Below are 26329 nucleotides of genomic sequence, written 5' to 3'. Positions count from 1 at the left end.
AATATACAGTCATTAAATAAAGGTAAAATTTTGTGAAATTACATGAAAAGGTTGTAAAAATCATGGTCATTGGTTGCGTCAGACAGGTGGTTGTTTAATACAGGTAAAATAGATAAGGTAACATTCGGGGGGGGGGGGGGGGGGGGGGGGGAATTTTTACGGTCACATAAAACAGTGAGTCGCTTAATACAGTGGGTCGCTATGGCAGTTTTGACTGTACAATGAATTATGGGATGAAGTTGTTAAGATAGAGATTGTTTGTGTACATATTATAGCACTCTCCTAATATCAAAAGAGCCGATATTTAAAATTTTGCGTCTCAGAATATCAGAAGGAAATACAAAGGATGATATAGAAAATGGTTCGGTACGGTGATATTAGATGGACAGAAATACACAAATGTGCGATAATAGATTAAGTGGAACCCTCTGTACTAGAGCACCTTAATCAAAAAAGTTCTGATTCAGCGTATTACCTGAGGTGCCGTCCATCTCCACTGTCCACCAGGTGAGCTCCACTGTGGAGTAGTCTACAAAAAACAACTCTATACAGATCCACAATGAAATACAAGAGCATATAGCGCACAGCACGAGTTTTAGGTGTGTTCAAAGCAACACGTAGATTTTTTTTTTTTTTTTTTTTTGCATAATCATAAGCTATGGCAACGCCAAAGAAAGAAATCTCACCAGAACTCTCTATGCATTTGTGGTTAAGGCCAAAAAAAATAATATGATTGTTTCAGGTCGCCTCCGATTTCAAAAAAGGGTTGGTAGGTAGGCTTTTTATTTTATTTTTCAATATTTTTTTTTTTCAAATAAATATGTACCTTCAATGAAAATTTGATAGTTAAAGTTGTTTAATGGATAAAAAAAAATTGGTTCAGAGCACAATGTTTAATTGACAATATGCACAGTATCTGATTGAGTTTAGATATACATTTACAATAAATGTCTTAGCATATTAAAATTGTCAGACATCATATATGAAGCAGAAACCGTACGCATTTTTAAAGGTGGTACAGATTATGATAAATAGTTTATTATTCATAAACATTGTCATTTGTTTGTAATCAATGTGTCAGCTACTTCTACCCAAAACACAATATTTCACAACATACACAATACATTTGACAAAAAACATTGTATAGTATATAGTTTATACAATGTTTATTAGGCTAAAGACTACCCTTGCACTTGGTTTGAGTGACTTTGTACATGTACATATTCTCGTGGAAGTCCTATACTTCCACCGAATAGTTTTTAATAATTACTTACATGCTTTGACATACTACAAGTAATATATAAACATAGTTTAGGCGTTCAGTTAATTTCGTTTTTGAATAAATGATTCGTGGCTTTGAACACTCTGTACAAGTTACCAGTGAAGGGATCTTTTACGCCTTGAATCCAGGGGCCAGGGTCTTCAAGTTTGGGGAAAATAGCGATATTTGATTGAAATTGGGAAATTTGTTTTATACAAATGAATAAGAAAAACAAGCAAAAAGTTAACCATTTGATATTTCATTATCAATGTGGCTGGCTAAAACAAGCTTTCATTTCCGGTCTTTAGCAAAGAAAAAACTGTCACAAATGTTTTGCAACAGAGTGACAGAGGTTGGATGGCCCCTCATGGTATATTCTCATCAAACCATCCAATTTGGGAATTTTTTGGCATCATTTTGGGGAAAACATCTACTTTTCAGCACTGCCCATGATTAGGAATGTGGCCAAATTTCGGCACTCTACCAGGGATTTATCAGCCTATTTTGGGAAACGCCATTTTTTCATTATTGGGAAAATTTAATCGACAATTTGCTGAAATTGGGAAAATATATTAAATTCCAACATAACCTTTAATTTTTACAGAAACACAACACAGTGTTAACATGGTCAGACCGCATCAGTAAATTCTAATAATACTGTCCAAATATATGTGTTTACAAGTCTATTAATGCATGGAGTGCAAATAATATTCATTGAGGAAAAGCCTCTCTCTACAGAGGCAGTAGAGACATGAACAATGCAAAGAAGTTCCAGGAAACAGAATGCACGATTTGCGATTAAAAAACAACACAATTTTTTCAAAATTTTATTTTTGGGAAGTTTTACCCGCAAATTGGGAAAATTTGAGCCTACTTTCGATTGGGAAGGGGGCCGTGAGAAGGTACTGATAAATCCTTGTCTACAGACCCTAAAAAATCCCGCAATGCACGGACGTTTTAGGTTCAAAAGAGTGAAGGATCATTAAATTTTCTTCATATGTCGCAGGAACTGCTACTGGATCCAAGTGTGAGATAAAGAATAAAAACGTTCGTCTACGAACAGGGTCTCCTTTGGTGCTAGCCCTCACTTCACGTCCGCACGACTGTCCACCTTAAAATCTGCGCCTTGAATAGGTCGCTTAATATCAATTTGTGCAAGACAGTTGTCATAATATAATTGGGGTTCTGATACTGGCATTTAGGTAACTTTATTGCCGACACCGAAGCAGCTTCTAATAGATGTGCCGCCATTGTTGTCGTCGGTATTGTTAACTCGTACCAAAATGATTTCGGGTAATAGTTCGTACATCGATAAATTGAAATCGGAAAATTGAAAAAAAAATATATAGGGTCGGTCGGGTGACCGGAAACAAACATATTTTTTATTTTGGCCTAATGTCAAATAAAAATTAAGTGTATGGTTCTTATTACATGGGATGGGGGGGGGGGGGGGGAGAGAGAGAGAGAGAGAGAGAGAGAGAGAGAGAGAGAGAGAGAGAGATAAACAAGATATTGAAAAAGTGTGTATTTCCAGTGGATTATCTTCCAATAAATGAGGAACATGCACACTGCCATACTAAAATATTGTGTAAATGTCACTCAAAACAATGCCATCCAAACTTTTCAACTTCTTAAATCAACATTTTGAGGTAGCTACGGGTAGGTAATTCAGTTACGATCATTAGTTCCCTATCTTCAAAAATTCAAAAATTAGGCGGGGATTGAAACAGGGTAGGTTGAGGAAACCAGTACCATACAATTTTTATGCCCCCCAGATCGAAGGGGCATATTGTTTTTGTCCTGTCTGTCTGAAACTTTAACCTTGCTAATAACTTTTGAACAATAAGTGATAGAGCCTTGATATTTCACATGAGTATTCCTTGTGACAAAACCTTTCCGTAGGTACCAACATTTTTGACATCGTGACCTTGACCTTGGAGTTTGACCTACTTTTTTTGAAAACTTTAACCTTGCTAATAACTTTTGAACAATAAGTAATAGAGCTTTGATATTTCACATGAGTATTCTTTGTGACAAGACCTTTCCGTGGGTACCAACATTTTTGACCCTGTGACGTTGACCTTGGAATTTGACCTACTTTTTGAAAACTTTAACCTTGCTAATAACTTTTGAACAGTAAGTGATAGAGCTTTGATATTTCACATGATTATTCCTTGTTACAAGACCTTTCCGTTGGTATTGAACCTTTTGACCTTGATATTTGACCTACTTTTAATAAAAAATTTTACATTGGTCATAACTTCTAAATGGTAAATATTAGAGCTTTCATATTGTACATGAGCATTTCTTTTGACAAGATCTTTCTACTGGTACCAAGATATTTGCCCTTATGACCTTGGCCATCTTCGGAATTGGCCATTATCGGGGGCATTTGTGTTTCACAAACACATCTTGTTTATTTTTTTTTTTTTGGCATCTAAGGATACTCACAGGTGGATATGTATACTGAGGAGCAAGGTACATGGTTGGTGTCTGGGGAACCATCATAGCTGACAGGGAAGCCTGTAAATATCAAATAGTAACCATCATAGCTGACAGTGAAGCCTATAAATATCAAACAAGACGTGATTATAGCACTGACAGGGAAGCCTGTAAATATCAAACAAGTCGTGATTATAGCGCTGACAGGGAAGCCTGTAAATATCAAATAAGTTGTGATTATAGCGCCGACAGGGAAGCCTGTAAATATCAAATACGGTAAAGCCAAGGATGCTTTTGGCCAAGTTTGGTTGAAATTGACCCAGTGGTTCTGGAGAAGAAGATGAAAATGTGTAAAGTTTACAACGACGCCGATAAATTTTAATCAGAAAAGTTCACTTAAGCCTCTGGCTCAGGTGAGCTAAAGTCATGATTTCAGTCAATACATGCATTTCCCCGTGATTTTAGCCCCGACAGGGAAGGCTGTAAATATCAAATAGTCATGATTTCAGTCAATACATGCATCTCCCATGATTATAGCGCTGACAGGGAAGGCTGTAAATATCAAACAAGTCATGATTTCAATCAATACATGCATCTCCCATGAATATAGCGCTGACAGGGAAGGCTGTAAATATCAAATAGTCATGATTTTAGTCAATACATGCATCTCTCGTGATTATAGCGCATTTTGGTGTGAGAGTGTGTTTGTGTGCATGCATCCGTGTTAACAAATTCCTACATAAGACATATTTCAATCAAAAGTTTAACAAAGTTATTTTTTCAAAAAACCTATGATGTCACTGGAGGACAGAGTTACTTTAATTTATCTATCAATAAATATCTATCAAATCAATGAAAATATGAAAGTCATGACTGCTACTAATACAGACATTTCTGAAAGGTCCATCCGAGTTTGAGAATGTCCACTGAAGATTTTGGGCCTGTGGTGTTGGGACCTTTAGTTTATGTATAACTGTAAGGCCAATTCAACTTAATTAGTATATTATCATCCAGGGTCAGCAAAAAGTATGGGGCGGGTGGGAGGATTATATTTTTTTTATTTTTATTTTCTGAGAAAAATATTAAAGACAAACGATTTTTTTTTTTCAACAGATGCGCATCATTTAATGTCAGGTGGATATCAATCTATGCTATTTTCAGACGAATTCTAGGTTAAGCTTTAATTTCAAACAGAAATATACCTAACTTCTTCAAGATTTACGCCTGTAAGAACGCGAGAAATTAACAAACCATATAGATATATTTTCTTCACTTGGCTTTTCACGTTGCTATACCGGAAGTGTAAACAAGAAGTGTAAATATCGGAGTCGGACATGAAAATATTCCGGAAATCGCAAGTTTCGCAAAATAAAAATTTTTGGGGCGGGCCAATTTTTGAAGGGCGGGCGGGGATGATAATCTATCAATTAAGTTGAATTGGCCTAACTTATAGCTAGGCTCAATTATCAAATAACAAGAGTCAGGTTTTTCTAAGGTCTTAATTTCAAGGCCTTACCAAAATAGTGGCATTTCGATGAAATTGAGAAAAATGTTCCATGGATAAAAGAAATTGGAAAAACCAAACCAGTGCACTCAGGAATAATTAAACTCCTTTTGCCTTGCATTTCGGTCAAAGCTTATCTCATATAAGTAAGTAGAGGCCAAAAACTAGGTTTACTTACAATTTTGAAGCAAAAATTATGATTTATGGGCTTTTGATGATTTATGAACAATAAGGCTATCCTGCTTTGATTTGTTTTCATTGTTTGGAAATTTGAAAATAAAAATTGGGGAAAATACCTACTTTTTAGCATTGGGAATAGGACCTTATTTTGGGCCCCTACAGACTCTAAAAAGAATCCGAGAGTACCGCAAATGGTACATAATACGCCTGTAAAATTGCTTACATAGGGAGTTTTTCTTATGCCATAAATTGTACAACTTTGGTAGTATCAGCTATCACCAGGCTGTGGCATACTTTCTTTGTAGGTCTGCAACAGGTATCCGAAATAACTGAAAACCGCGGGTCGTGGTGTTTGGGTCGGGTTCGGTTCCATTTTTCCGTATTTCGGTTCGGGTCCGGTTTTTACGATAGAATCATTATTAGAAATCCGTTTTAGAAAAAAGGCGTCAAAATCCTCACGTGGCTGTATTTTGATCAATTGTTAAATGACGCCATTGTGGACAAAACAATGAAAGTATCTAAGATATGTCAGACACATTTAAAATACGCCACAGGATCAACATAGTCAATGACAAAACATTGAAAGCATGGAATGGAAACGAGTAGAAGTGACAATGCTGTTTCTAGTACCATGGATGTCGAGTCTAAACCAGAGTCCACGTCCACGAGTAATTATTGTGACAAAATACAATTAAAGTTTTTGATTTTAACTTGTATATTAATTTTCAAAATAGCTATACAAACCCGAACCAAAATACGCAAACCCGAATTTAACAAGAGGTACTGTGAGCAATGCTCGCTAAGAATACCCCCCGCTTACCCCAATCTCCCAAAGAGTGTTGGTAATAGGTAAAACTTCAGTATTATGATCCAAAAGGTATCTAGGAACACAGCATCTCCATGCGATGAAAAAAGCCATTAAAGAATTTAAATGGAAACCATATTGCTACTTCGATGTCCAGTGCGCTTCACCTTTGACCTTAAAATCGATAGGGAACATCTTCATCCCATGGGTAGTCCATATGTATGATATGGTGACTGTAGGTGGAAAGGATAACGCTTTAGAGCCCGGAAACCATATTGCTACTTCGATGTCCAGTGCGCTTGACCTTTGGACCCCAAAATCGATAGGGAACATCTTCATCCCATGGGTAGTCCATATATATGATATGGTGACAGTAGGTGGAAAGGATAATGCTTTAGAGCCCGGAAACCATTGCGTCTACAGACGGACAGCCCGATTCCAGTAATCCCCCACTCAATATGCCTCAGACAATATTGTAACACTTAAATGTGGGATTTATATTTACGAATCAGATTGATCTGATATCTACAGATCGAAACATGCCAAACGTGTGTATAAAATTTCATAAAAGCATATTTTCCAAAATGATGCTTTAGAAAATTAACCGTCCCATCCGACTGACTAAAACAAATGTCAGTCAGTCTGCCAGACTTAACCAGTCACAGACTGACGGGCATATGTCAATTTTGAGCCTTATTAACGAACTTTAATCTGCACAATGTCAGGAAGCTTTCATGTAAATTTCAGCTCTTCTGGTCCAGTGGTTTTGGAGAAAAATTTTAAATGACCCCACCCTATTTTTGCATTTTTGGGATTATGAAGGGGACATGGCCCTTCATTTGAACAAACTTGAACGCCCTTCACCCAAGGATGCTTTTTGCCAAGTTTGCTTGAAATTAGCCCAGTGGTTCTGTAGAAGAAGTTGAGAATGTGAAAAGTTTACAGACAGACAACAGGCGATCATAAAAGTTCACTTGAGCTTGGGTGAGCTAAAAATTGATGGAAATCAAATACATGTAAGCAGTATTGAGGATCCTACATCAAATCAGATTTGATTTAAAATCATAAGATTTCCTTTGACCAATAGTCTGGTCCATGCAGAATTTAAATGTACTTGTCAGTAATATGTGATGGCCATCAGGTAAAGTTTCTTCAGTCATAACTGTAATAGTACACAATTATTTCATGTCTATTTGGGAAAGAGTCAAAACTATTGTTCCGTGGTAGTGGCAAAGACCCAGGAAACTGTTGTCAGAGGCCAAAGGCCGAGGACAACAGTTTCCCGGGTCTTCGCTACTACAGGGGGGCAATACTTTTGACTGTTTCCTAAATAGGCATGAAATAATTGTTTTATCATCTAATCTGCTAATCAGGCAATAGTTTGTCAACTGACTAGGAAACAGTTTGTCAGGTGACTGGGAAACAGTTTGTCACATGATCGGGTAATAGTAGGTCAGGTGATGAACTGTTTCAACCCTGCTCATTTTGTGTACCTTTCTCTGCTGGTTATAGTTGGAAAACAGACAAAAAAAAAAATGCAATATAAATTCATATAGTAGATTAGGTAATAATAATGGTTGGTGCATATAATTTGATGACTAGTTTTGACTACTGATAAAAAGGTTCTCCATGTGGTCTACTGAACAGAATGTGAATATCAAGCAATATGTATAACATCCTCCAAGAGAGTCACTTTGCTGAAGACTTACAGAATTCATCTGTGGCTGGGCTATAGGATAGCCTCCTTCAGGAGCATGGAATATTGCCATCCCATTTTGGTACGTGTAAGGTACTCCATTGGCCAACAGCATTGTTCCTGCAGGAATAGCCGCATCTACAACACAGTTCAACATGTTTACAAGTACTTGAAAAGCATTCTCCAATGTTTTATACTTCATATACACCAATCGAAATTTTTATCATTAGTGTTAATACACAGGACTCCAGAATCAATGCAAAGCACCATAAAACAAGAAAATATGACCCGCTATTAATTTTAGCTGTTTTGGTGGCATGTCTTGGGAGCACAAATGCAAAAGCCTTTTCAAAATTTTGGATGACTCAATTTTTCCAAGTTTCAGGGGAAAGGTGAAGATAAAGAACAGTGATCAATCTCATAACTCCTATAAGCAATACAAAATAAGAGAGTTGGGCAAATACAAACCCTAAGTGTTGTTGAGAGAGTGGATTTACTAAATCCATGCAACAGCCACAGGTGAAGAGTTACTATAAATAAACAGATCACATCACTGTGTTCATCTTAATTCATTTATTATAATATCATTACTGACCCTGACAATCCTCCAGCGTTACAAGCTCTGTAAGGACTGTCACCATGTAATACACCTCAAGGCACCCCCCCCCCCCTTCCTCCAATTTCATCAAACCATATAAACATTTCTTCATGCAAAGCTTTCCCTAATGTACAAGAAACAAAATAACTCTCAAGGAGAGAATAAAAAAATGGGTCCCCAATCTTCCCAACTTTACAGGCCCACATCGAGATCATGCCAGTTAAAAATCTCCCTCTATCATTGTGCTCCAATCTGGTAGTTCCCTCAATCTCTCTATCATTGTGCTCTGAGCTATCATTGTGCTCTGAGCTGGTAGCTTCCTCACTCTATATCATTGTGCTCTAAACTGGTGTTGGTAACTTTTTCTGTTGGCACTTCTTTTCTGGACCCCTTCTGAGGTATGCAAGAAGTTTCAATTTACCTGAATACCAAAGTTACAAATTTCAGAGATACTCCCAGAGCAAAATCTCTCTTTGAAACTAATCACTGGTGCATTAAATATTTATACAGGCACCCATATTTTGCCACTTTTATTTGGTCACTAATTTTCTTGTTTTATAGAACTGGCCAAAATAAAAAAGAAAATTGGCTTGCATAATCTTACCCACCTCTTCTAGCTATCACTTTCTAATACAAATGTAAGTACAGATGCTAGTTCAGTGTACAAGAGCATGCTTTTCAAATTCCAATGTTGTATTAGTATTGTTCTCTGCAATTATTCTAGTTAGTGGCAATGTGCACATTATCCAACCACATACTGTATCACCACCTCTTACTTTATCATATGCACCAGTCATTCACAATCTAGCTTACATTTGTATATATATACACGTACTAAATGCGTAAAACCCACAGTAACAAGGACTGCTTACTTACTTGCAATTACATGGTTCTCATGCACGTTTTACTAAAATGGGGTTATTTCAGGGTGACATGGAATCATGGATTAATAATACCGTGTAGCGGGTTTTTTCCGCCGTGTTATAATTTTGGCTTATTTTTGTGGTTAGAGAGCTTTTCACCAAAAATTTTGATCGCTAAATATGCACTGAATTGTGGCTTCAGTATTTGAAAAAGAGAAAACTTCCCTGTCTGCCAAAATTTATTCCGCTAAAATTATTAGCATACCTTTGAGCAAGTAAATCGCCAAATTTTAAACCCGCGGAAAAAGCCTGCTATACGGTATACCGGGGGCCATGTACAAAGAAGCTTGTTTGAAGGAAAGAGAAAAATTCAGAAAGTAAATTACATGTTACTTTAAAAACAAAGTAAGGTTTAAATGCTCCAAACAAAAGTACAGCTAAATGGCCAAAGTCTCAGTAACATTTAGACAAGAGGACCTGTCTAAATATATACACACACGTAAATTAAGTAGATTTACGTCCCTTAGTAAGGACAGTTTTCAATAAGAAAACTGAAAGGGCAATTATTCTAACAAAATACCAAAAATATAATGCAAAGAGCTGCAATAGCTAATAACAAAAGTTACATGATGTGAAGCTGTAAATTGTCAACTCCCCCCTCCTTCTTTCTTTACAGTAGGACTCAGTTTTTACCTCTGTGACCTTGGCCATGTTCACTCCACATTTTCAAGTCGTATGTGAACTTTGTGTGCAAAATATTTTGCAACCTGCTTGGACTGTCAGTCAAGATTAAAACCATTTCCCAAAACCATCAAAATTAAATATAATCTGTAGTTCGATCAGTTATTAAGACTTGGTATTAATTATACACCATAGGAAAATTTTAAGATGGAGTAAAACAAAACAAACAGTTCCTTCATCAGCTGAAAGCAGAGGCTACATTCACAAAACTGCCTGCATTAAATTGACATATTTCATCTCTGTCAGATGATAGTACAACCAAGTTTAAAATATGTGCAACCTTAGTTTGTTAAGCCACACCAGCCCATGCACTCAAGTCGAATAAAACAAAACTTGTACCTAATGTATCGGAAGTCAGGGATTCCACGCCTGAAAGAAACAGTCTTGCTTTAATGAAAAGGCATTAGTCATAACTACATTTTAAACAGCCTTTTTCAAAAATCATTCAACAAAAATATCTAATAAAAACAAGATCTCGCAGTAAGGCCCTGGTAGCCATTAGAATCTCATTTCACATTAACATTTTGACAGTGTACAAGTTGTCAGGGGAAAAAAAAGAAATATTTTGAGAAAGACTGCCACATGCTCTTGAATTATTTAGATAATTGTACAGTTAAGTTCTGAAACAAGGTCAGGAATTATCAATGCTATGTAGTTCAACTGAAAAATGCACAAAATTTAATGACAAAAATGTAAATCATCGTTATCCACAACTACAAAGAATTTCCCCCAAAGGCTGCAGAATTACAGGGTTAGACATACAATGCACATTCTCTTGTAAGAAAAATATGGTTCCATAAATTTTGGCCACTGTCCGAACAATAATGCAATAATTAAAAAAAAAAAAAACTTGTGATTTTACAGAGCAGAGATTTCTAAAAGCTCCATCAAAATTATTTTTTAATGCTCATTTTTGGTACCAGTCAAATTTCAAACTCTGGGGAAAACCCACACATTAAACACTAAAACACTATTTAAAAAGTTTATCCTGCTTGTGCACCCGTCATGCTGAAATAACAATAGTGCCAAAATACAGAACAATAAACATGGAACACGTTGACAGGCCGAATAACAAGACTTTGTATCTACCTCATCCAGTCACACCTGAAAAAGTCAACAACAACAAGATGTGTATCTACCTCATCCAGCCACACCTGAAAAAGTCAACAACACCTCAATGCACCGCAGAATACCGCGTCCACCACAAGCAGCAGGAACCTGTCTAAAATTAATGAACTGGCGAAAGTAGACTATTTGTAGCTTCACACTTTTGGCAGAATATTGGTGGATTGTGGAGTTGTCTACATCAGTGGGTTTGGACCTTTCCATCATGCAGGTGTCTTTAATACTTTGTAACAGTGTTATGATGGCTATGCTCTTTAACACAACAGCTGTGCACATAGGCTTACTAAACCAGTCAACCAATCTACCTATTTCACATTTTCATTACAAAATATGCAATGATAAACTCGTAATCTAAACATTGGTGTAAATTAGTTGACCTATAATATGGGCGTTGTTGGGACAAAATGGGCCGTCATTTTTCTGGTAAATAGGCCATGTATCCTACACTTGCTGTTTTCAATCCAAAACCCTGCAAACATTCCATCCAAATGGGCTCTAGTCACATACAAATGTTTCAACATTCATTCACATTCAACAACACCCGAATGTCGAGTATCCACACAAATCCAGTAAAATTAGGTACACGTGTTATCAACATCTTCAGTGATATGTAAACCATCCAAATGGAAGAGAATTTAATCACGCATCTTCCCATATCACTGGTATTAAACTGATGATGGTAACGATCGTTACTATCATTCCAAGATGGCGGAAGGAAATTCCGGAAAGACCACGTTTACTTATTATATCTATTTGTATTGTTTATTTGCGAATGATATGTAGGTAAGATATATCATACACTAGCAACAATTACGATCAGGTGTTATTTTATCTTTTATACGGCTCATATGAACAGAAAATTCGTCGTTGAAAAAGCAGCGAGGATGATAGTAACGAAATGAATGATGATAGTAACGCAAGAACTTTCGTTACTATCATCCTCGTTTTTTCAACGACGAATTTTCTGTTCATATGAGCCGTATAAAAGATAAAATAACACCTGATCATAATTGTTGCTAGTGGATGATATATCTTACCTACATATCATTCGCAAATAAACAATACAAATAGATATAAGTAAACGTGGTCTTTCCGGAATTTCCTTCCGCCATCTTGGGATGATAGTAACGATCGTTACTATCATCAGTTTAATACCAGTGCATATACTGTATAAAATCTCAGAGGAAAAGGTATACACAACAAAAGCTTTATCTTGTGATCTACATAAGCTGCAATCTGTAAACTGGTTACTTACGACAGATTAACAATACAACACTTCTACACCTTTGGAATGGCTTAATGTTTTAACCTTCACCTTGTATAATGGTATTAACAAGAGGCCCAAGGGCCTAGAATCGCTCTTCTGATAAATTGTACAACCCCACCATTTCTATTCTTAGCCTCTTAGTATTCTAAATCTTTAGTTAAATCATAAGAATTCAAAAAAAGTAGGTCAATGTGACCTACTTTTTGGTTTACACATTTTGAGAACCCAAGAAATATCAACTGACAAAGTTTGATGATTTTAAGCCAATTAGTATCTGAATATTGAAATATAGCTGTCAAATTCCAATCGTAGGTCATGGTGACCTACTTTTTGGTCAGCGAACTCCGAACATGCAAGACCCATCAACTGACAAAGTTTGATGACTGTAGGTCAAATAGTATCTGAAATATATAAATATAGCCGTCAAATTCCAAAAGTAGGTCAAGGTGACCTACTTTTTCGTCAACACCTTTCGAACATGCAAGACCCATCAACTGACAAAGTTTGATGACTGTAGGTCAAATAGTATCTGAAATATATAAATATAGCCGTCAAATTCCAAAAGTAGGTCAAGGTGACCTACTTTTTGGTCGACACACTCCGTTGACTCAAGATGCATCAACTGTCAAAGTTTGATGATTGTAGGTCAATTAGTGACTGAAATATATAAATATAACTGTCAAATGCCAAAAGTAGGTCACAGTGACCTACTTTTTGGTCGATACACTCCGAAGACTCAAGGTGCATCAACTGACAAAGTTTGATGATTGTAGGTCAAATAGTGTCTGAAATATAGTAATTTAGCTGTCAAATACCAAAAGTAGGTCACGGTGACCTACTTTTTGGTCGACACACTCCGTTGACTCAAGATGCATCAACTGTCAAAGTTTGATGATTGTAGGTCAATTAGTGACTGAAATATATAAATATAACTGTCAAATGCCAAAAGTAGGTCACAGTGACCTACTTTTTGGTCGATACTCTCCGAAGACTCAAGGTGCATCAACTGACAAAGTTTGATGATTGTAGGTCAAATAGTGTCTGAAATATAGTAATTTAGCTGTCAAATACCAAAAGTAGGTCACGGTGACCTACTTTATGGTCGACACAAACCGAAGACTGAAGACGCATCAACTGACAAAGTTTGATGATCCTAGGTTTTACAGTGCCCAAAATATGCATCTAAAATTGAAAATGTGAAATTTGAATATCTGCAAAATTCAAAAAGTAGGTCACTGTGACCTACTTTTTTTATAAATATGTTTCAAGGTCTCAAGATGCATCAACTTACAAGATTTGATGATTCTAAACCTCTCGGTATTTGAAATAACAATTTAAAATATATCTATAAATGATAAGCCATAAAATTCAGAAAGTAGGTCACGGTGACCTATTTTTCAGTTGACGCATTTCAAGGTCCCATGATCCACCAACTGACAACTTTTGATGATCATAGGCTTCAAAGTGTCCAAGATATGCATCAAAATTAATTTTAAAATAAATACCTGCAAAATTCAAAAAGTAGGTCACCGTGACCTACTTTTGAGACAAACTTGACAGAAGGTCCTAAGATGCATCAACTGTCAAAATTTGATGATCCTAGTCCTTATAATGACTAAAATATCTAAGATTTAAGGAATTTAAAATTTTTTTAAATTTAGGTCAACTTTGAAGTGACCTTGAGACCACGCCCTTTGCCCCAGGGTAATGACTTGAACAATTTTTAATCTACAACATATCCTCATCCTTATGTGTAAGTTTGGTGATAATCTGCCCTGTGGTTCTTGAGAAGATTTTTTAGCAACCACTACTTTTGTTTGTATTTTCCTGATTATCTCCCCTTGTTAAAGGGTCACATCCCTCTATTTAGTATGTATGAAAGCCCTTGGGCCAATGATACCCTGTAACAAATTTGAAAAAAATTGGCCAAGGGGTTCTTGAGTTATAGCCCTTTTTCTAAAAAGTTTACGCACACCGCACAAATGGCCATAGCATTAGCTCTTTGAGCCTTTGGCTCAGAAGAGCTAAAAATGTATACCAGTACATTTTATATACCAAAATTTATGCTGCTTCCCAATGACCTCCATATCATTGCTAGCCTAGTGATGAAGCAACACACATCACATATCAACAGTTCTGCTTTCTGCATATAGCATATGTACAAGTACATTGAGGATTGTAACTATCCCTTCTTCTTTTTTAAATTCCCTCCCATTTTTAAATCATTGATACATGTATACTTAACACATAAACTTTCATAAGCAAAATTCTAGGTTCATTTAATGGATATTCATCAGGAATCACAAGTCCTTGAATCTGTGAATGTGTATATGTGTGTGTGTGTGTGTGTGTGTGTGTGTGTGTGTGTGTGTGTGTGTGTAGAGCTGTGGAAAACTGCCGGTCATGCCGGCAAGACCGGCTTAATTTGGCCGTGACCGACACAAGTTCGTTAAATGTCGGACTGCATTTTCACTATATAATCAATCAGCCCAGCCTTTGCACCAGAACTCCTGACCCAGGGGCCATAAATTTCAGTTTTGAAAGAAGCATCCTTGATCATCATTATCATACTATTAGTTTGTCTACTTAATACCCAGCAGCAGAGGAGAAGATTTTCAAAGAAATAAAATGCATTTTCACTATATGATCAATAGGGCCCCACTCTAATACCAGAACCCCTGACCCAGGGGCCATGAATTTCACAATTTTGAAAGAGGCATCCTTGCTCATCATAACCATGCTATTGGTTTGTCTACTTAATACCCAAGGACAGAGAAGAAGATTTTCAAAGAAATAATGCATTTTCACTATATGACTTGTAGAAGCCCACCCTAGCACCAGAACCCCTGATCCAGGGGCTATGAATTTCACAATTTTTAAAGAGGCATCCTTGCTCATCATTACCATGCTATTAGTTTGTCTACTTAATACCCAGAGACAGAGAAGAAGATTTTCAAAGAATTTCTACATTTTCACTATATGACCAATAGAGCCCCACCCTAACAACCAGAACCCCTGATCCAGGGGCCATGAATTTCACAATTTTTAAAGAGGCATCCTTGCTCATCATTACCATACTATTAGTTTGTCTACTTAATACCCAGAGACAGAGAAGAAGATTTTCAAAGAATTTCTACATTTTCACTATATGACCAATAGAGCCCCACCCTAACACAAGAACCCCTGCCCCAGGGGCCATGAATTTCACAATTTAGGTAGAGGGCTCAACGTTCATTATAATTATGCCCACAGTTTGGCTTCTTGATGTCCAGGAGTAAAGAAGATTTTTTAAAATTACACTCATTTTGATGGTTTTTGCCCCACCCCTCAGGCCCCAGGGGGGCAGGGACCACGAATTTCACAACTTTTGTTCCCCTCCACCCACAGATGCTATATGCCAAAATTGGTTGAAATTGGTTCAGGGGTTTCAGAGAAGAAGCTGAAAATGTTCAAATGTTAATGCACGACGACGGACAAAAACAGATAGCAATAGGTCACCTGAATGATTCAGGTGACCTAAAAACACAAAATGCCACCGCGTAAACAGTCTTTATCCAGATTTGTCGTTTCTTATGCATCGGTAATCCTCGGATGACTTCACTACGCGATGCTTTAGGCCTATACAATGTGTGAGGCGACGATCTCCAAATGAAACCTTTGTCTGGTTCCCTAGCTCACTAACGACGCATAGTAGGGACAGGGAACCAGGCAAACTAAACCGCGTGAAAGTATGGTGTCGTGGCCGATCAAATAGTGAATGAAAGTGAATATGAGAGAGAGAGAGTGACAGTGAAAGTCAGAGCAGGATTAGATGAGAGACAGAGTGTTAGGGATGGAATAAGAGTAGGTGAGAGAATGGATGATGAAGAGAGTGAGTGTGAATCAGAGTGTGAGCAAGATTTTGATGAGAATGAAAGAATGGTGAGAGAGGTTGTGAGAGAATTAGAAATTGAGTTTGAAAACTAGTGTAAGACATGTTATAATAAACTTCTAAAACCTGCGATCTGTGTGTTACTTCAGTTTTATAAATTATGTTAATTTTAACTTTTTAACTCTTAATATTCGGACAGGCTTAAATCTGTTCGGACAGGCAAAGTTGATAAACATGTCTGTCCGAATGACAGGCTTCTGGAAAAAAATTTCCACAGCTCTGTGTGTGTGCATGTGTGTGTACACAAAGCAAATTTCATGTAAAAATGTTATGCAATTTGGTGAAAATCAACCCAGTGGTTTCCAAAAAAGTTTGAAAATGTTCAAATGTTCATTCAAGATAAGCACGCAACATTGGACAAAAACAGAACGCCATCGATTACCTGTGCATAAAAGGCTCTAAATTTAAATCATGTTGCCTAACTTGAGAATTACTTACCAAAGGTTCGAGGAAGCACCTGCTGAAAGAAATCAAACCAGAACTAATTAACAGCTTTTCAACAACAAAAGTGAAAAACAATATCTCCAAAAAAAAAAAGGGGGGGGGGGATATAATTCTATGTCATAAGAACTATCTCAAAATTCTTTGCATAGATTGTATTAATCTGGTCCATGGACCACATCACTAACGTGAGTTACTTTGGCCCTACTGTTGTTCAGCTGTTGTGATTTTAAAAGATTTTTTATTATCTTTATTCCCATGAATGATTTCAAAAGGTCCAAGTAAAACTGAATTCACACAACATGGGGATGCCTCAACTCCAACATGACCTTGCTGTTCTAGGAAAGGGTCAAGGTCATAGATCACTGCATGGAACAGAAGGTCTTGCCATGAGAAATCTATATACTCAATATTAAAGGGACTGGATCACGATTTTTGATCAAAATATTTTTCATTTTTGATGTTAAACATTAAAAATATAACTCATTTAATATTGACAGCCAAAATTTTGACCTTCTGAATGCAAGAATAAAAGCTATATTCCACGCTTAAATCTGTGTTATGTAAACAAAGACTCGAGTCTTTTTATGTAAACAAACAAACAAGTGAAATATTGATTTTGTATTATAATTCATCTTAATTTTGCATAGTCACAAATTTTAACTTTTAGATGACACATTCTACCCCAAAAATGTTTGAAATGTGAAAGGTATATAATAAACTTAGATCAATATCCATTTCTTTTGAAATTTCGTAAACAATAACAAACCGCAATCTTTGTTTACAAAACAGATAATAAATTCTCTAAAATGAGCTTCTGTGATGATGTATAACCTTAATTTTCATTTGAAATCTTTGAAACACATTAGACAGTAGATTTTGATCATTAAAAGTGAAAAACCAAATTTTGGGTAAAATCGTGAATCAGTCCCTTTAAAGTTCTGATTTCCTTAGTTGAGATTTTGAACGAGACCTTTCTTCAAAGTAGTCAATACTCCAAAGTTTAGGTCACAAAACTTTCAGTGTATAATATCTGTATCCATGAAGAGAAAAAGTCCAGGAAACTATTTGACCTACTTTTAGCCCAAAAGTAGGTCACAGTGCACCAATCAAGTTGAAGCTGATTTAGATATTTTTCTGATAGGGGTTCATGACAAAATTTGAGGGCAATACCTGTGTTCATAAAAAAAAAATGATTTCGCAGACCTGATTTTGCAAGTAAATAAAGAAAGCTGATTTAAAGATCACCCCTATAGGCCGGGGGTCTGGGGACCGCTTAGGCCCCCAGAAGCTTTGGGGTAAATGGTGCAAAATCCTGCATTCTGAGCATTTCCTGGCACTTCTTTTCACTTGCAAATTGTCTATTTCTTATACAAAACTTTTATGTTACATATATTTTCTTAATTCTTACATACGTTTTCTTTACCCCTAGATTATTACAGCAATAGTAATTGATATGAATTCATGTATCAATGTAAAAGGGGATTTCAATCAACATACCTTGTTACATAGACACAATTTACATTCATTTACAAATATGCGCGACTGTATTAATTCTTGCAGCAATCCAAATTCTTAATTACGGTCTTCCGTAACAACGGAAGACCTTCTACTAATTGTGCTGGTTAAGATTATTTGATTTGTATGTATAAATAATTCAAACTATATGAATTATTCTCTTCAGTCTGAATATTATGCTATCATAATTTTGTTGTATGATAAAATATTGGTAACAGCTATAAACCTTTATTGTATGTCCTGAGCCATAAATTTCATAAATTTAAATAGTAATTTTTTCTTCATTATTGGGACTGAAAAGTTATGTCACACAGCTCCGACGGCAGACCTCTCGTTGCTTTGCAACAAGCTTTGCTCTAGTTCACTTTCTATTTTGTTTCTTAATTTCAGCTACTGTCAGTACAATGATCTGACATGTTTGACGCGAGTCAGTCTAACCTTTTTTGAAGCTTTGTTATAGTTTCTTAGCCTTCCTCTTGGTTTAGAAAACTCTTAAGTTAACTGAGAAAGTAAAAATGATATCATGAGCTATCTTGATAGCAATTACCATAACAGAGGAAATTAAGAAAAGTTGGGAGATGTTTACATAGTGCATTTAGGCCTTTCCTCAGCACTTGTGGCCATTGAGCAGTGAGGGTTCTTTAGTGTGTCACATCTACTGTGACGTGGGTCATCCGATTTTAAGGTCATCTCTGAGAACCCGTGACATTCACACCTGACGCCGTGCGTTTGGCGATGGAACTGTCACTACCCGTTTTAACAACTTCAGTCTGTTGTAGCCAGGATTCGAACCCCGACCTTCCACATGTGGGACAAACGCTTTACCTCTAGACCACCACCGCAGTTCCTTGACCTTAGGACCTGAGAAACAATAGGCATCCTCTGCTTGGCATGTGGATGTGTACCAAGTTTGACAGTCTCAGCTCCAATAGTTCAGCCTATATTCTGGCTACAAGGTCTTCCAATTAACTGATACTACGACCTTGAAAAACAGTTATCGTGTTCAAATGCACCAAGTTACTGATTCTGGGGCTTACAGTTCACTTTGCATTTTCCCTATAAGATCTGGACAGACAGATGATGCCATACCATAATAGTCCTGAATAAAAAGTGAATGAATACCTGCATCATGCTATACATTACTTATAATTAACCATTACTATCACATATATGCCTACTACAATGTATATTTCCACTTACATCTGATTGGGTTACCTGTTTACGGACTGCAGGCCCAATGTTCAGCTTCCTATCTTTGAATACCAGATTATCTGACTGAAACACACAGGAAAAGTTTGTACAAAAACATTACTATTAGCTCAATACTCAAACTCCAGTAAACAAGAAAATCAGTGAAAGCTGATAGATATTCCTCCAAACTACACCTAATCAATGAACTCCTTCATAATTATGATGAATGACTTGCTTAATGATATTATCATTAAGCGAGTCATTCATCATAATTAAATAACTTGAAATATTGACGAAACAAGGGTTTTTCTTTTTCATATTTTAGGTAAATAATCTGAGCGACTTTTACAAAATGACCTTGAGTGACTTTCTCTGAAATCCATTTGGGTATTTAATAATTATTAGTGTGCTAAATGAGCAATACATGATGTTCTCCCTTATTTCAGACCTTTGTCCAAAAGTCATTCACACTATACACATTTGTGTGATTATAATAATATAAAAATAAATAATAATACCATACTTATATAGCACCCTTTTTATACACTATGTATGCTCAAAGGTGCTTTACAATGCATATATACCTTACTACAGAATGTTATACACAAAAAACATAGAAAATAAATAAAGCATTAAAAAGCAACGATGTAAAAGGTGTTATCATAATATGTAAACAGTCCGTAGCTTTACCTATCCTGATTGTACACATAAAACATGAAAACACAAAATACCATATATATCACTAACTGTTGAAATATTGTTGAATTGAAGAGTTTTTTCATCTATAATGTATGCTGACCTTTACATAAATGATTTTGAGTGACCTTTAACCAAAAGTCATTCAGTGACATTCACACAATGATCAATAACTTCAAATATTGTTGAATTGAGATTTATATCTGTATATAACATGTTCTTAGTGACCTTGACCTTTATAAATAACCTTGAGTGACCTTTGACTGAAAGTCTTTTACCTGTTGATCAGGTTTTTTTTAATATGTTCCGAGTTACCTCTGCAAAAAGACCCGAGATCTTTTTTTCTGATAGCCCTTTTTCTCATGAATATTTATTTGTGTGATAGATGATTATTACCTGTTTAAAAACTGTTGAAAGAAAGAACTTTTTGCCAAATAATACTTTTTTGAAAATCATTTGTACAGTACATATCTATGCGATATATCCCCGTTTCAGGTCATGCACGAGTGCTTTTGCATTTAGTATATATATACTACTTAGTACTACTGATCGGCTTTTAGGCAGTGCATACTTCGTTACAAGCAACAAAGGTCTACTTGGAATTACTGTGCCTTGGCCTTCCCTCCTATCCATTGTCAGTGAAGAATCCAGGTTTTAAATTTTTGATGTTTGTTTATTACAGCAATCTTATAATGAATGCAACCAACCAATCCATAGTAAGAAGATAAACATTCCCATGTAAAACTTGGATCCCCTATTGTGGCTCTACCCTACCCTACCCTACCCCCTGGGGAGCACAATTTGAACAAATCTGAGTCTGCACTACCCAGGAATGCTGACTAACCATGGCCCAATTGTTCTTAAGACGGGAGATTTTTAAAAATTTATCCTTTATATCTCCATGTACAACTACGATCCCCATATTGTGGCCCACACTCTACTCTTGGATGCCATGATTTGAACAAACGGTAAACTACATTATGTCATAAAGCTTTATCGCAATTCACCTTTGAATTAGAACGCTTTGGCCGATATAGTATTGCGTTGTGTGACGACACAATTGAATCTGTTTGTAATACAATTGCGAAATGCAACAGAAACTCTTATTGGTCCATATGTATAAGTCCGCCCAAATTCCCTTATACGGGAGTAGTGAGCATTTGAAAACATGACGCCAAGATGCTAGATGGAAAAAAAACTTCAAAGGAAGAAAGAGAAAAAGTTGTATTCTTGTGTTGTTGTATCATAAATTTAATATAAAAAAAAATTCCTAACATATTTTCCTACTATACTTGTGTCCAAACATACCTTCAAATATTTATTAAAGCCCCATACAACCCAAAAACTCGATCACAGCTTTTGATGATTTCGTTCGTAGACGTAGCCAGTCAATTTGAATCTCGGTTCATTTCCATATTGGCACAATAGCGTCTAGATGTGTACTAATACCCCACAAATATTTTAGCTAAATTGTTTAAATAATATACCGCCCCAGTCCTATTAAATGATAATTATTCAAATAGCTAAACTCACGGCAGTGCGGCTTTCATTAGTCATGAGCGGCCGCGCCGGCCGGTCTCCATCTAATGTCCTAATGTAGCATTTTCATTCATCTAGAGCTTATTTTACCTTTACAAAAATGTTTTAATTTCTATTAATTATTCGTGTTGATAATAAATGAAGAGCGAATATATAACTTCCAACCGATTTTATGAATAGATACCAATAGCAAGAGTTCGAAGTGACCGGCTACCTAACATGGCTACGTCAAAAAACGAAATCATTTGAAGCTGCGAGTTTTCGGGTGGTGTGTGGCTTTAATGAATATTTGAAGGTATGTTTGGACGCAAGTATATAGTAGGAAAATATGTTAAGATTTTTTTATATTGAGTTTATGAGACAGCAACACAAGAATACACCGATTTCAGGCCTCAACCGTCCGCAGCTTTTTGTGACCCGTAAATCGAAGGTTTTTATAAGAGGTGGATCTTTTCAGAGAGCTATGTACAGTTCTCCAGCTACACTGAATCCGCTCAAGAAAGTGGGCGGGCTGTAATCAGCCAATAAAAACTCTTATTGTATTACATCAAACATGTCATTCAAATTGTTCAATCATCTCATTCAATTGTGTTGTCACACAACGCAATACTATATCGGGTAAAGCGTTCTAATTCAAAGGTGAATTGCGATAATGCAAGTTTCAACTTTTCTGGTGTGGTGGTTCTTAACAATTTTTTTTAATGACTCCATCCTATTTTTGCATTCACTTGATCAATTCCCCTTTAGAGGGGGCATGGCCCTTCATTTGAACAAATTTGAATCCCCTTTACCCACAGATGATTTGTGTCAAATTTGTTTGAAATTGGCCAAGTGGTTCTTGAAGACTATTTAACAATGCCATAAATTTTTTTTAACCGAATTCTTGATTATTTCCACTTCAAAAAGGGCATGACACTTCATTTTTAAACAAACTTCAATCCTCTTTACCAAAGTATACTTTGTGACAAGTTTGGCTGAAATTAACCCTGAAATTCTTCAAAAATTAAAACATGTAAAGATAACTTGCTTTTATACCACGAACTTGCTTTCCCAGAAATCATAAGCCAACTCCATGTGTGTGCGTTCAATATTGTGCATGTCATTCTACTTCTGATTGTGTGGCCTATCAAACGGTTGAAAAATCGTAGTTCACACGACGAAAAGAAAGTTGAATGTGTAAACACAGGTGCTTGAACAGTTTGTCAACATGATTGCATATCCCCCTCCCCCTTAGTTTACAACAAAAGGTTTTTAAAGTAAATTTAACTATTCACTTCCATGGCGGTAGCTCTTCATTTTCGTCAGTCTAATGAAAATTTAAGCAATAGATTAGGTAAATGTTGGCCGACTTTATGTTGCGTAGTTCAAAGAAGTTTTATTGTAAGGTTGAGTGAGTAAACAACTACATCACATAATATTTACCTTTATTTAGCATTGCATGGAGTTTTCCAAGGGGTAATCTACTTTCATTTTTAAAGTTACTTTGAAGATACGTCAAAAATGGCAAGTTTTACGTTTCATGGTGAATATGCATAGTAAAACGAGTAATTAAACGAAAATGGTTACATTTATGCTATGAATTTTTTTTTTTTGTAAACTGGGTGTGTGTGTGTGTGTGTGTATGGTTATACCCAAAAGTACCTATGAGTTAAAAAGGATGAAAATCAAACTACAACAAACTTGATAAGAAAGTTTAATTCCTATGTGGTCAAAAAATAGAGAGCTGTTAAAAACAAGTTATGTTTTCAACTGTCACACTCAAGGCTTGAAAATAAAAGGTGAAACAATCTCATGTTTTTTTTACTCTGTCTGATAAATTGTTTACTTGTCTGGTAGATTTTCTAAATTATCCCTAATCTACAGGACATAATGTCCTGTGGATTTGTATGCTCTTTCGCCAACTCTGCCTCTGAAGAAGGTTAAATTTTAAATCACCAAGATATTTTTATGACTATACATAACATAACTAGTTTATCTTAATTAAGCTCTGGTGGTGCAGGAGTCCTGACATTTACAATTTGTTTCCCTTGTGTCCAAGATGCTCATACCAAATTTGAAAAGAATTGGAATGGTAGTTATCAAGAAGAACTTAAAATTGTTCAACTGATAATTCACCACTAACGATGACGTCAGTCTAATAGCAATTGGTCAGCTGAGTGACTCAGGTGACCTAAAAAGGAAATCACTAACCTCTTTCTTAATAATCCTGTCTGCATCTTCCTGATTTTCAAATGTGATAAATCCATACCTTCAATACACAATAAAAATGACTGTGGTGGTGGTATATTGTTTTAACATTCAGCATGAGAATTTTTCACATGTATATGCATACATCCCCATTGCTGGTAAAGGGCTGCAAGATTAAGGTCTTTGCTCAGCACTTACAGCCTTCGAGCAGGAAGGGATCTTTATCGTGCCACACCTGCCGTGACACAGAGGTACTCAGTTCTTAAGGTCTCTTCTGAAGGACCGCCCCATTAAGTTGCCATTTACGACAAGCAAGAGGTACTTAGGACCTATTCTAACCTGGATCCCCACGGGACAGTTATGAACTTTATCACAAACTCATCTTCTTAGCATCTGTCATTCTATCTACTTTAAATAATACACTTCAATGTTGATGATACGATTGGAATCCTAGCTATCATGTAAACAATGCAATAACATTTTGAAAATTTTAAATTGTAATGGATAACTTAAAGGTCTAAGATATTGGTAAAATTTTGCATGTTCCAAAAAGGTGGCAAAATTAAAGATCATAATTAGAAAATCACAAAAAGTTCTTCAGAATGTTTACAAACACATTGGATACGATAGTAATTAGAAAATAATTCCCTGTTCTAATTGGTCTAAACTGGTACCCTGTTGACTTTGCATCTCTTATGTTTGTGTGTAGTCACCATTCAGTGGGGTACCAGTTTAATATAGTGTCCTCCAGACAAACATTTTATACAGGGCTAAAACGTCAAAATGACTTCAATTTCAAAGCGCTGCAGCTATAGATAACTCATAATTAATACTACAGATTTGTTTTTTAGTGTTTTTCTTGCAAAATATTGCGATGTCATTTTTGAGATAAAAGATAGATCCTATGCCTTTAACTATCAATTCATTTAAGAGAAATTCTAGCATTTTACAATCCAGGAATTCACAATAACCTAGTCTTTTAGTATTTTCACACTAGCCTACAGTACCATGTTAAATGTTGATCCTTGAATAGAGATGGAGAGATTATTTCTACATGGTACGTATGTTTGTGTGCATGTATATACCAAATAAACATTCATTTATTTATTTACATACCCTTTCGACACACCAGCGCGGTCTGCAATTATCTTAGCATCTTTGACAGCTCCATAGGCTGTGAAGAACTGTTTCAATTCTAATTCTGATGTCTGAAAATCAGAGAGAATTCATGCAATACAGCATCATATGATAACTCACATCTACAGAAATACAGAATCAATACACTCAAATACTGCAGGCCCGGCTTGAAACTAACTTTTTAAGTCACCAGTCCAGTAAACATATTTTGTTCATGTTATTAAAATGAAACAAGCATTCTGAAAGTATTGCATGGCAATACATAGTCCCCTACCGGATGCAAATATCACTGTACCACAACAATATTCAAAGTTTATTATGTAGGTTATGGTAAAAGGGAAAATTGGGGAACCAGAATAGGAATGGTTGGAAATCAACTACTATTCAAGTAGAGACTAGACCAAGAAAACAAACAAATTTATAATTAGGTTTAGGTCTTTAACCAAGTCAATAAACTATGACATGTAGATGATCATGAATAATTTAGCTATATTGTAGTATTACTATGCTAGAAGTTTTAATGAGTGTAGTATTCTTAATTCTTATCTACAGAGATAAGAAACTTGGATGTAAACTAACAATATATTCATGCTATTTTTCTACGCCCAAGGGCCATAACTTAATGGAAAATCAATGGACCAAGATGAAATTCAAACTCGATTTGTAACTTGTTATGGCAAAGCAATGTACCAAATATCAAATGAATATCTGCAAACACAACCAAAAAAAGTCCGGAAAACTGATAATTCATGCTATTTTTCCAAGTCCAAGGGCCATAAGTGATAAATCAGTATATGCACCCAGGGGTGCATGAGCAGAGTTGCATGGGATACATTGTAAAGCCAGGAATGATGTGGCATATCTATAATTGTGAAGAACTAATTTCAGTTTTAAACTTTTCGAGTTACTGTCCAGAAACCATATTTGTCTGAAGTTTTCAATCTATATTCGGTCACTGTGACTTTGACCTTTGTTCTCCAAAATCAATAGGGGCCTTGCTTTGCTGGTATCCAAAATGGCCGAGTAGTTCCGGTTATCCACAGAATTCTGTACAAGGGAAATAACTCCAAGGCTCAAAATAATATGCGGAACGATTCCGGTCAAGATCCGGTTAAAAAAACAAGAGGCCCATGGGCCACATCGCTCACCTGAGTCACCTTGGCCCATATCTGAAGACTTTCCATATATATTTGCATGTAAAACCTTG

The 26329-nt window shown here is 36.0% G+C and overlaps 1 protein-coding gene across 7 annotated transcripts in view; it reads right to left on the bottom strand.

Annotated features, from left to right (window-relative positions):
- The window catches only part of LOC125665466 (protein boule-like), a 53099-nt gene that overhangs the window by 8599 nt on the left and 18171 nt on the right, over positions 1–26329 (bottom strand). For 3 of the 7 annotated variants that reach the window (XR_008799430.1, XM_048898102.2, XM_048898106.2), the window contains exons 3-10: positions 25102–25193; positions 23989–24046; positions 19573–19647; positions 16852–16873; positions 10430–10459; positions 7902–8026; positions 3713–3784; positions 476–529 (exon numbers count right to left, since the gene is read on the bottom strand). Coding sequence is in view for 6 of the 7 variants with exons in the window: in XM_048898102.2 (XP_048754059.2) it covers positions 476–529; positions 3713–3784; positions 7902–8026; positions 10430–10459; positions 16852–16873; positions 19573–19647; positions 23989–24046; positions 25102–25193 (528 nt within the window). In the remaining variant the exon portion in view is untranslated. The remainder of the gene's footprint in view (positions 1–475; positions 530–3712; positions 3785–7901; positions 8027–10429; positions 10460–16851; positions 16874–19572; positions 19648–23988; positions 24047–25101; positions 25194–26329) is intronic. The other 4 variants (XM_056152182.1, XM_048898104.2, XM_048898103.2 and 1 more) reach the window with 3 other exon arrangements.

The sequence above is a fragment of the Ostrea edulis genome, chromosome 10, assembly GCF_947568905.1.
Source record: "Ostrea edulis chromosome 10, xbOstEdul1.1, whole genome shotgun sequence".
Classification (NCBI taxonomy): domain Eukaryota; kingdom Metazoa; phylum Mollusca; class Bivalvia; order Ostreida; family Ostreidae; genus Ostrea; species Ostrea edulis.
The sequence above is the reverse complement of the archived record's forward strand: the minus strand, read 5'-3'. Positions and strand labels throughout refer to the sequence as shown.